Source organism: Pogona vitticeps, chromosome 5, assembly GCF_051106095.1.
Source record: "Pogona vitticeps strain Pit_001003342236 chromosome 5, PviZW2.1, whole genome shotgun sequence".
Classification (NCBI taxonomy): Eukaryota; Metazoa; Chordata; class Lepidosauria; order Squamata; family Agamidae; genus Pogona; species Pogona vitticeps.
The window spans coordinates 147,417,982-147,430,126 of NC_135787.1; the positions used below are offsets into that span (position 1 = coordinate 147,417,982).

At 38.4% G+C, this 12,145-nt stretch overlaps 1 protein-coding gene across 10 annotated transcripts in view; it reads right to left on the reverse strand.

Annotated features, from left to right (window-relative positions):
- Positions 1 to 249: 249 nt before the first annotated feature.
- Positions 250 to 12,145, reverse strand: part of KCNC2 (potassium voltage-gated channel subfamily C member 2) — a 120,690-nt gene continuing 108,794 nt past the window's right edge. For 4 of the 10 annotated variants that reach the window (XM_073000368.2, XM_073000367.2, XM_073000369.2 and 1 more), the window contains exons 3-5: positions 10,165 to 11,092; positions 6,420 to 6,587; positions 250 to 3,436 (exon numbers count right to left, since the gene is read on the reverse strand). In XM_073000368.2, coding sequence (XP_072856469.2) covers positions 3,300 to 3,436; positions 6,420 to 6,587; positions 10,165 to 11,092 — 1,233 coding nt within the window. In that variant the 3' untranslated portion in view covers positions 250 to 3,299. The remainder of the gene's footprint in view (positions 3,437 to 6,419; positions 6,588 to 10,164; positions 11,093 to 12,145) is intronic. The other 6 variants (XM_020804577.3, XM_073000371.2, XM_020804562.3 and 3 more) reach the window with 6 other exon arrangements.

Consider the following 12,145-nt stretch of genomic DNA (forward strand, 5'->3'; position numbering starts at 1 on the left):
CTGTGGGCTATTTCTTTTTCCTGAGGTAAAAGGCCCATGGCAAAATGGAAGGTTGTGCCATGCCACACCACACCCAGCCTTTCTTTCCTTTCATCACACCTTTGCTTTTCATTCACAACTACCATGAGGCATTGATTTAATTGTGGAATAATGTGTGTCAAAGATTTTCAAATGATTTGTGTGATCAAGTCATGGTTGAAGTAGGAGGCAGGCACACGGAAGTAAAATGAAGAGCCACATTGCAGGACATGTTCCAACGTCCTCCCCGGATCTTTTGCATTTTATTCTCCACTTCTGTTAGTTACATGGCCACTGGTTTGCACCAGGCTTGTGCATGCACCTTTTGACATGTTCACGAAAAGGTCTACAATACAAAGTTTCATATGTGGGAAAGGTCCCAACATTCAAAATACCAGGGTGACAAACAGTTTCTGGAGATCTTACTGGACAGGATGGAGAGAACAGAAGTTATCACATAGTACCCGGCTGCAAAGCATCATAGACGTAGAACAGACTAGAACAATTTTACCACAAAAGTCACAAAAAGGTAAAGAATATCTCTCTTATGCAAAATATACATTTTTAGGATCTATTTTATATTTTATTTTATATTTACTGATGTCATTTCTGTGATAGTTTCAATTTAAAAAACCTATAATCTTTTACTGCCAGTAATTTATTTCTCTCAATACCTATAGTTCGAGGTAACAATGAAGTAAACTAAAAAGAAATTTGAAAAAAAAAAGCTTCCATAGAACCCTGGACAGGCAGTCTGTGACAGTTTGCTTTTTTAAAAAACTCCTTTCGTACATAATCTCATCTTTCTTATCCAAGTCAAAAGTAAACCAAAATGTTTGCATGTTCACTAGTCATGTATTCATAAAAATATAGATATGGCAAACTGAGAGTGCAAAGACTTGTAGCAAAATCCTATGCCATTAATGTTCATGAGTTACAAAACTTTGCAAAAATACAGTTGTTAGGAGGAAATATATGACAGACAGCGTTTACATCACTATTGTTAAAATGTGTGCCTTTGTATGATCCACAGCATGATCTACTGTAGGGACCAGGAAGAATACACAAAGAGGTGTCTCAGTTTTTTTTTTAATCATGGAGTCTCAGAGTTGATGCCTTTAAATTCAGCATCCCTTGGCATAGATGACTAAAGCTGATATTCCATGCACACACATTGTATTTACAGCTGACTCATCAATAGTGACTAATAATTGCGTCTGCTGGCACCCAGCAGTTGGAATGGTCCTTTATCCTCATAACAAGCTCCACTTCCATGGGAATTCGGAAGGATCTCTTTCAGGCGCCGGTGATTATCAGGGCCCATTCAGGAGGAGCAGTCTCTTTCCAGTACAGTCCTTGGTATGGCTAAATTCCATTGTCCCTTTTTCAGCAGTCAAAAATCCATGATAAATTCTGTATAACACTGTAGCCAATAACAGCAGCACCAGATATTAATTCCTTCTTGAGAAGCAATTTGCATCTTAAGTATATACACATTGCACTAATCTCTAGCTGTCAGTGCTCTTTGCCAAAACTAAATCAATGAACATCTCTAAATATCAGAAATGTAAGTACAAGATATTTTCACATGCAGCTCATGCTAGCCTATATACAGAGGAGTATATTACATGGTTAAATAGACTTTCTTTTTTCTAACAAAAATAAACATATAAAAATCAGGGATTTTTCAACAATCTCAAGTATCTCTATATTTTTCTTTCTTTTGTAAAATTTCTAAGGCTTTCATGTTGTTGGGTGTTTTTCCTCACCAGCCCAAAACATCCTATTTGCGACTGCATTCATGGTATTGCATCAACAAGGCTTTTCTGTTTCATAGTAAAGAAAAAGGCAGTGTAGGGAATCAATGAATGAATGCAGATTGCTAAGGAGTGGGATTGAAACAGCATCCCTACTGAAATGGCAAAACCATTGCTAAACCCCACATTTGGAAAAAAAAAACCAAAGAAGTGTCCACTAAAAGGATATCAGCTTTTTCTTGAGATATGCATAGATAACATAGATCAAAAAGTGGGCAAAGGGAAATGATTTTAGCAGCTAAACTTGTATGAAGAGAGCATTTTTTAAGAAGGCAATTGTGCTTTGTTATGGAGACAGATGAAAAATACAGACAGGTAGCCAGACACGCAGGCAGGCAGACAAAAACAACATATAGGACAAAGCATTTAAAGGAAAAGATAGAGAGAAACATTGATCAGGGGGATTAGTAGTGAAAGCTTTGGACTCAGAGGTTTAAGGCTGGTCAAAAACCCCTTCTGAAAAATCTACTGCCCTCCTACGTCTACATCAAACCAAGGGGGGAAACCTTCTAATGTAATTCTCATTTCTGCTTTTCAGTTGACTTCTGAAAATGTTGAAGAACCCTGGAGGAGATAAATTACTATAGGACCAAGCAGTACTTGCTACCTTAAAATTGCAAGCCTGGATGGCGTTTACCTTTCTTTCATGTTTTGTGCCTTCCCCAAGCCATTAAGAAAGAGATCTGGCCTCTGCTTGCGTGTACCCAGTAATGACAACCTCTTTGCAGTTATCTGTGTGCAAACAACCGGAAACATTCAGAACTCTGATACATCAGTCCAGTACCAAAGTTAAGCAATCAAGAAGTAACATCATTAAAAATAAGTTTAAAATAAACCAAAGAGAACAAAAAAGAAACACAAAAAAGAGCCCACTCCCACATGCAGACCTGTTGATCGTTGCTCTGATTTCAACAAGATGATACAATGAAGGGAAAAGAAACCACAGAACAAACCTACACGATCCTGAGCCATCTAGGGTCCTGGTTAATCTGCAAAACGGATTTCAGATGATGGAGACAGTATGGTCCATGCAAATGATCAGACTGAAGTCACATTGGATGCAATCAAGACAAAATTCCAGACATCTTCAGAATGGGTTAGAGTCACAAGAAATGAAGATCCAATGGAGTGGTTATCAACTGGAAGCACATTGGTTTAAGTATATCTCCCTGAAATTAGGCTTATTTATTTATACTGGCCTGTAAAGTCCACTAAATGTCCTTTTATTGCTGTGATAAGATAGGACAAAAGCAGATAAGAGGAAAAAGTACTACTGGAGAGGATCCTTACAGCAGAATTTGGATCTTCAGCTTACCCAAATAACCTTGCTTGCTATTTGATAGTTATATCACATACTGATTTATACTTGTGTTAGTGGAACCTACAGGTAGTGCTATACTTGTTTCTATTATGTGATAAACAGCACTTCAATTAAAGTTATGTAGCCAACTGACGCCATCTGTTCTACAAGATAGATGGAATGGGAGATCGAGAGCGTCTTAGAGGACAAGGTGAGCTGTAGGGTGATGTTACTGGAGACAGTCTCAGGGCATTGCCTGCCATGCCAGCTATGTTGTTTAAACTTCTGGATTTTTCATAGCCTTTCATGAAAAAATGCACAGACATCAGTTGAATTCAGCCAGAAAACAGACAAACAATACAATGCAATGTAATCACACACGTTCCTTGCGTTGGAAGAGGGCAGAGTGCAAAGACTATTTCTAACAAGAAACAAAAAGGAAAACAGTTCTGTTCTTACTAGTTATTATTAGATATTGAATAAATTCAAATTTACTCTACAATTACTTCTCAGGCCAGTACACACTGATGTATATTCTATACAAGTCTACTGGCTTTAGCATTTACAGTGATAGAACATAGATAATCGATTGGTTCTTCTCAAATGGAGTTTTAAACAATAGATTAGATTGAAACAAATGAAGAAACCCCATATACATATACCCTTTATAATTTAAACTCCAGAATATTCCCTACCTGATTATAGAAATCATTCTCTCTAATCATAAGTGCACATGTATTGTTAAAAAACTTCATTTTCCAAAGTCTTTCAATAAGGCATCTGACACCCTGCATCTAATATTACTTATAGTGTGAGGTGTATTTGCAATATTGAAGTGATTTGCAATTCATTACAATGTATTATTTATTTCCAGCTTTTCAGTGATCCAACACAGTAAAATTAACCCCCCTGCAATATTTATCTAAATGGTACTAATGAAAGAAAAACAGCATGACTACTTATACGTCTAAACTAACCAGAATGTACATATTTATATGTCATTAAACAAGAGTCAGTAGCAAGGAATCCTGCAGCCCTGGAAGTTCTCTTTTCACAGATACTTGTGCAGTTCTGGCAATCGTTCCAGGCTTTATAAATCATATTTGATGAAGCCAGAGCTCCCCTATTCCCTTTATATAATATAATCCTAGCTCATTTTGTTCATTGGTTAACCTAACAACTCCCAGTGTTTGGCCCATCAGAGCTTTTGAACTTCAGCTCCTTGAATCTTGACAAATGACTAAGCTGTCTGGAGGTTCTGAGACTTGAAGCTAGCAACATTTGGAGGCTTCAAGCTGAGAACCTCTGTGTTAATAAATGAGATGCCCAATTCAGGCACAGCTGAGAACTCAGGCTTAAAAGAAACCAATTGAAAGTGGCATGCAAAAGAAGGAGGGAAGAGATGAGTTGCTAATGATGGTCATCTCAATGTGGTCACTATCAAATGTCTGCTCAGTCTTGTCTTCTTCAACAGGCAAAATCAATCCATTTCAAGTTAACAACCGTTGTTGCATGAATGGAACACATTCCCACATAAGAATGTACAGAACTGCAGCCTACATAGAATGGCATTACTCTTCAGGCCACCATCCCATACAAACCCATCTAGGAGTACGTCCCAGCAGACTCAGTGGAGATTACTTCTGAGTATATACAGGATTTGACAATTAATGTCAGACTATATTACACAGATAAAGAAGGGCACATTTCTTAGAATACAATGAAATATCAAAAGTTTGTAATACATTCCTCCATGCCATTTTTGGGTGTGAAGTCCCACTGATTTCCTTGGGGCTTATACAGTGGGGTCTCTACTTAAGAACGTCTCTACTTAAGAACAATCCAACTTAAGAACAGCTCCATTTGCTAAATTTTGATTCTACTTGAGAACAGAAATCCAAGATAAGAACAGGAAAAAAAACCTTTCCTGCTCTTTTTTTAACCTTAGGTCATCTTAGGTTAAAAAAAAAAAATTCTCCCCCTAGTGGGAGAGTACGTATTAACCAGCTTTGCATTAGTTCCTATGGGAACTAATGCTTCAATGTACGAACGCACCTCTACGTAACAAAAAAACAGCCAGAACGTATTAATTGGTTTTCAGTCCATTCCTGTGGGAAATTTTGCTTCAACTTAAGAACATTTCAACTTAAGAACACCATTCCAAAACGGATTACGTTCTATGGACGGAAAAGAGCAGATACGGATTAAATGGTTTTCAGTGCATTCCTATGGGAAATGCAGATTCAACATAAGAACTTTTCAACTTGAGAACCACCTTCCAATACGGATTAAGTTCTTAAGTAGAGACCCCACTGTACCACACACAGAAAAAGCTGAGTTTTGGAGATGTTGTTTAGAAAGCAGTGCAACTAAAGCACACATTATTTAGGCAAGTGATTCTCAGATTGTGGGATCCACCCACTCAGGGCTGCAGAACACCTAGATAAATGTTTAAAAGTTTTATCATAACAATACACATGGCTGCTACATATATACCAGTGTTTCCTTACAAGAAAGACACAAAATATGGGTGATATACTAAATAATCTACCAAAAAAAACCCTGCACCCTTCCGGTATATATACCTGGTAACACTGATAAAGCTGAGGCCCAGTCATGTATGCACATGCATGTACAAGCATGGATTTACCACTACAGTTTTCATGAGCTGCTGTGGAAGACACAAATATAATACTGCAGGAATAATCTGCCATTGGTCTTTAGCAACAAAACCTCTTTTTGACTGTAATGTTTTTACTAAATATCTATCTTAGCATTCCCCTTCACCTTCTGTATTTGACATTACCAAATTAGGGCTTGATTTGCTAGATCCAGACTTCAGGATTCACTGAAGCATCTTTTCAAAATAAACCGTATTAAATTACACAAGTGGGTAATTACCTGGACTTTAAGATACCATCCCCCCACAAAAGAAACTTTTAAAGAGCTGGTATGAAAGTGATTGAATGAACATGGCCTGAATTACAGTTATCTTGGTGTGGGACAGACAAATGAGAGCACAAATGAAACAACTGTCAGCAACAACAGTGATATATTTTGAACAGACTGATGGGCCAAGAATCTTTTTCTTTTCTTTTTCCAAATACATGTAGGAAACAAGACAGGGGCAATAAAGAGAGGGAGAAAAAAGAGGAGAGAGAATACATTGATCTGAACACAGTCTTTCCTACAGAGCATTTGTTCATGTCTGCTTCATTCCAGGCTTGTTTATTCAGAAGAACAATGCTGAATGAACTTTTATAGTCTAATGAAAGAGTCCATACCTTTCCTGATCCCTCCATCAGTAGCACACGCGTAATCACCTGCTGTCAGTAGGAAACAGGTTCCCCCTCTTCTGTTTTTGTCTCTGGTACTAGAGCGTCTGATTGGTGGGAGCCTTTCCACAGGTGACAGTGGCTGCTCACTTTCTGTACTGTCTTGACCTGACAACACTGGTTAAAGCACCATGCCCAGTTTTACATCATATAGCCAGTGAGGAAATGAAACATCACATTGCCTAATAACTTGCCTGAGAAGACCCTACTAGTTACGTACAAAAGGGGAGCTAGTCGTTCATAATGGGGGGGAGGGGGGAGAGAGGTTCATCATTTACTTCTACCAAAAAATTGGAGGCAAGCGGGAAATCTGTTCTATGTTAAAGGAAAAATTATATTAACAATACTAAGTTCTTTTCAGACTACAGAATTGTTCAATATCACATTTATTATCATGGTAACTTCAAGACTTGAACTATAATAATAATAATAATAATAATAATAATAATAATAATAATAATAATAATAATAATAATAATAATAATAATAATAATAATAATAATAATAATAATAATAATAATATTCCATTCCACATTGTGCTTTTGCTTCCATTGCTTAAAATAAATTCACATGGATTCATGGCTCGCATTATACTAACTCATTAATATTAGCATTTGCTCAAGACATTTTGCTACCAGAGAAGAACAAAATGGTAACCTCCCTCCCATTCCATGTAGAAAAGCTGATTAGATTGGTGGATGAACATTCCTCTGACCCAGGCAATGAAACAGTGTTCTCCACTGCGCCTGTAGATGGCAGGCTAACCGAAAGGGCACAAGGCAGGCCACATGGCACACACAGCTCTGTCCTGCCACACCTTGTTCCCTGCATTCTGGCATCTGCCACCCAAGGCAGCTATTGCATTCTGCTAATGTTAGGATTGGCCCTAATACTTAACCAGCCACAATCCTGCTGCATAATAACATAACTCACAGTAGCTTCTTGTTATCAATTAATGTGTCACTGCTTGCATTTTTAAGTGCACACCAACTCACCAAACTGGCCTGCACCTCAAAATCCAAGGGACTCATTAATTATCAGAATGAAGCTACTGCAAGTTATGCTACTTGCCTTATATCAACATCACTAACAACAGGATTTTTCTCAATAGTGACTAAGTGGATGTGCTGAACTTCAGATTGAAAATCACCAACACCAATGGTGATTGAGCTGTGACAATGATTTGCTAGAAATCTGATAATCCATTTTGAGGGGGTTTTCTGCCCCTGGGATTAGAAAAGGAAGCAAGTATCAATCATCTGCAAAGCCCCCACAAATGACTTCTGGGTATGTTCACCTTGGTGGATTACACCCTGTGTACATATTGTTCTGTGAAAGCCCTTTCCCATTTGCTCCATAAAGCTACATATTTGGAGATCATCCACAATTTTTCTTGCTCTCTGTGACTTCATGTTTAATTTTGCCTTTAGCTGTCCTTTTTGGTTCAATGGGCAATTTTTACCTTATACGAAGTGTATGCATGTGTGAAGATGCTGATCCAGATTAAGATCACAGGAGAAAAATGACCCTCTACCTCCACCGTAAGGCTGAAAACTAGACTAGCGCCAATACTGCCTATTTTCAAATCCTGCACTATAGGGCAAACAATATGAAGTGCAATTTTGCCTTTAGAAAAATCTTTCATCCTGCTAAAATATCCAAGAGTTCTGCTCTAGAGCAGCAGACAATTATTAAGATGTTTAATTGTTCTTTGAACACATGTATCTTTCAATTAACTTCCTTCTATACAAAAAGATGGTTCATTTATAATGCTAATTGGCATTTTAATGTCTCAGAGACATGTTAATGAAAACTGCAATTCTAGTATATAAAGGAACATGAAAGAGAAAATATATATTTGAGATATCTGTGTGTATAGTTTATCATCTAACACAGTTTTTTTTTGTTTCTAACCATGCCACTACCACCACTGCATAAACAAGCAGTATTCTGTATAATCCAACAAATATATCTGCAGATATATCTACAGATTCACTACATGCTGACCTGCAAATCTTTCTGGGATACCAGAAAGAGGCCTTGAAAAAGCATTGAAGAGCATCCTTTTTCACTTTGAGAATTATTTTAGCAAGCATCAGCCAGCTGCTAGAGAAAAACTATAGAACTATATTTAACTATATCATCATATTCCATCTGTAGAAAATCTATTTCCTGAATTTTCAAATTTAGTATTTGAAAATATAAATAAAAGCAAAGACAAGAACTCAACAAGAAGCTATTTTTCTTAAGCTCACGATCATATTTTTAAAAAGTGAATCATTAATTTATAATTGAACTCTGTAATATATCCTAAGTGTAGTATCCTATCAACATTTACCTAAGAGAAAGTGGCACTGGACATAATGCTTTTAAGTAGACTCACACAAGGTTGAATTCTTAATGTAACTATTAAAAATATGTAAACCTAAAATGCTACAATCTTCTCCATCTTCTGCTTAATTTCCAAACCTTTTAAACTATACGGTATTTTAATATAATGGGCCTGGCAGTCCACTTCCACACATGATGTGTAATGGGTTTTATTGAGGCATAAATTTGTGCACTTTGGATTATAATCTGAAATATACTGTATTTTAGGTCCCCAAAGGGCTAAATTCCCTGTCAGTTCCAACTAGAGTTGTCCTACTCATGGAACATATGCTACATATGACTAATAAATTCCTGCTTTTGCTGGAACTAACAGTGGATGTAGCCCCAGGAATCTTGATCTGAAAACTATTCCAAGTGAAATTTAAAAAAGCTTGCTTCCAAGTAATTAAATTCAGGGCTGACCTTAACTGTAATTTCACAAGCAGCATTTGTTTTCCACCATCAGGGATTATAGGCTGAATTTGAAGGAATAGTTCAAAAGACTTGGAAAAGGCTGCAAGGAATTCTTATGTACAACAGGACCGTGATATCCAAGGGGATCGGTCCCAAGTCCCCCTATCTGGTTCACTCTAGCAGCCAGTTGTGGTGAAGAATCTTGGAAATATGTATTTCTGGAGGCAGGGTGGATTATTTAATATTTTCAGACAGTGGATAACTGAAACTATGGGTACGGATCCTGTGATCCTATTGTAATGGACAAACTTTATTTCAAACACAAATCAGAAATTGCCATTTGATGTTTCAGCCTAGGCACATCATCACATTCTCCTCTATGAAAACAAAGACTATCCCTGAAACCTAAGGCATATACTTCTGTGTTCCTAATGAGGTTAAACACAGGCCTAGATTAACCATCTATGTTTAAAAGAATGCTTCTTGGATTGCTTCTAGGATTTCACACTACTGGTGTGGCAGAGGCAAGTGTGGCAGAGGCAAAGCAGACAAAAGGGGCAACATCACTCAAAGCAGCATGTGGTTCAACAGAAGAGAGGCACAACTACACCAGCACAGGCATGCAAGAAACATCCATACACTGCAACAGGCAAAATAAACAGTAGACACCACCAAAAAAAAGGAGGAGGAGAAGAAAACTAAAAGTAGCTCAGCATTCACTGTACTGCTAGCAAATACTACAGATCAGTGATGTACAGATCTGGGGAAATCTCTCTGATGCTGCAAGTACTTTATACAAAAATTTAGTGAGGGGAAAGATGCATGGACTCTCTCCTCGAGTTGCAGAAGGATTCAATGCTTTCTGGTGCTTTATATTTATACCAGACATGCATTAGGGATTGTGTCTTACCTGATTTATTGTGTTCCATCAGCCGGTTATCTTTGCCCAGGCAGACTTCCCCTTGTGTGCTATTGCAGGCCATATTCAAGTCTGTCTTGCAAAATATAGGGGAGCTTGCCTGAGGAGCAGGTGGGATGTGCTTCTTTCTCTTTCTTGGAAGCTTCTGTTTTGCCATGGCCAGAGAATAATACATTCCAAAATTGTTGACAATAACAGGCACAGGCATGGCTATGGTCAGCACCCCAGCTAAAGCACACAGAGCCCCCACTAGCATGCCTGACCAAGTCTTTGGATACATGTCTCCATATCCCAGAGTGGTCATGGTGACCACAGCCCACCAGAAACCAATGGGGATGTTTTTAAACTCTGTGTGCTCACTAGCTGATGGGTCGTTGGGTTTGGCGCCAATTCGCTCAGCGTAATAGATCATGGTGGCAAATATCAACACTCCTAATGCCAAAAATATGATCAGCAGCAAAAACTCATTGGTGCTTGCTCGGAGCGTGTGACCCAGCACCCTGAGGCCGACAAAATGTCGGGTGAGCTTGAAGATTCGCAGGATTCTCACAAACCTCACCACCCTGAGGAAACCAAGCACATCCTTAGCAGCTTTGGAGGAGAGCCCACTGAGGCCTACCTCTAGGTAGAAGGGCAAAATTGCCACAAAGTCAATGATATTCAAGAGGTTTTTGACAAACTCAATTTTGTTGGGTGAAAAAACAACACGGACTAAAAATTCAAAGGTAAACCACACCACACAGACTCCTTCGACATATGTCAGCGCAGGATCCGTCTCTATTTCATACTGCAGAACTACCTCACTACCATTGATCGTTGGTTCTGTTTTGTTTTTGATGGTATTGAATGCTTCATGGGTTTCGAGGCAAAAGGTCGTAATTGAAAGTAGGATGAAGAATAAAGAGGCAAAAGCGATGAACTGCAAAGAGAGAGAGAGAGAGAGAAGGAAGCATATTAGACTCAATCAGTAAACAAAGACAGAAGATCAAGGGACAGCTTCTACAGTTTAACTCAATATAAACTTTACTCTCAAGTTTATATTGAGAAAGGCACGCATAAAGATTTACCTGCTGTTGTCCCTGGGCTGACATGAAGATGGCAATTTTAGCACAGTTGGATTGATGAGAAGGTAAGAAGATTTTGGGACGTGGTAATGGGGTAATCTACATTTCACAGATTATATTTTTTGTTGTTTGGACAAGGCCATATGGTATTGAGATATTAGCAAAGCAAAAATGAAGTATCCTCCCCCTCATCAAGAAACTGCCATAGAACTTAGCTTTACTCCATGGAGAAAGTTGAATTCATAATAACATGAGCTAAGCCCACCCTTCACATCCATGTATGCAGTATTCCTGGCCCCCTGGCCATATTTGTCACATAAAACCTAGTAAACACATTCAGTGTTTCTCAGAACTGCTTGATTCTAAGAGAAACCATGTGTACAAGGATAGCCCCTTGCATACTGTTTTCTCTGATGAGCCCAAGCGGGTTGGGTGTCTGTCATAAACATTGTTTCACTGGAAAGGAGGAAGACCTCCTGACAGAGCCTGTCTTGCCGCACAATTGCAAGAAGTGTTGGTAGCAACTGTCTTCTGTAAGGTTCTAAGGAGACTCATGTCCCCTATTCCAAGATGCTTCTCGGCAGTGGCCCCTCACCTCTGGAACAACTTACCTGTTGTTCCTGATCCACCTGGCTCCCTCATTGAGGGCCTTTAAGACTAACTTGAAGATATGTCTATCCAAGCAGGCCTTCCCTACAGCCATTACCTAGCCTATATCCCCTTTCTCTCTCTCTCTCTCTCTCTCTCTTTCTTCTTGTTTTCTTTTCTTCCTTTCCCATCTTGGACTCTGTGATTAATCTGGATTTTACCTTAGTTTATTTTTATGTTATATGTAAACTACCCAGAGTAGCCATGTTCTAGATGGGCTGAATATAAATCTAATAAATAAATATCTCCGGTTTAAGTTG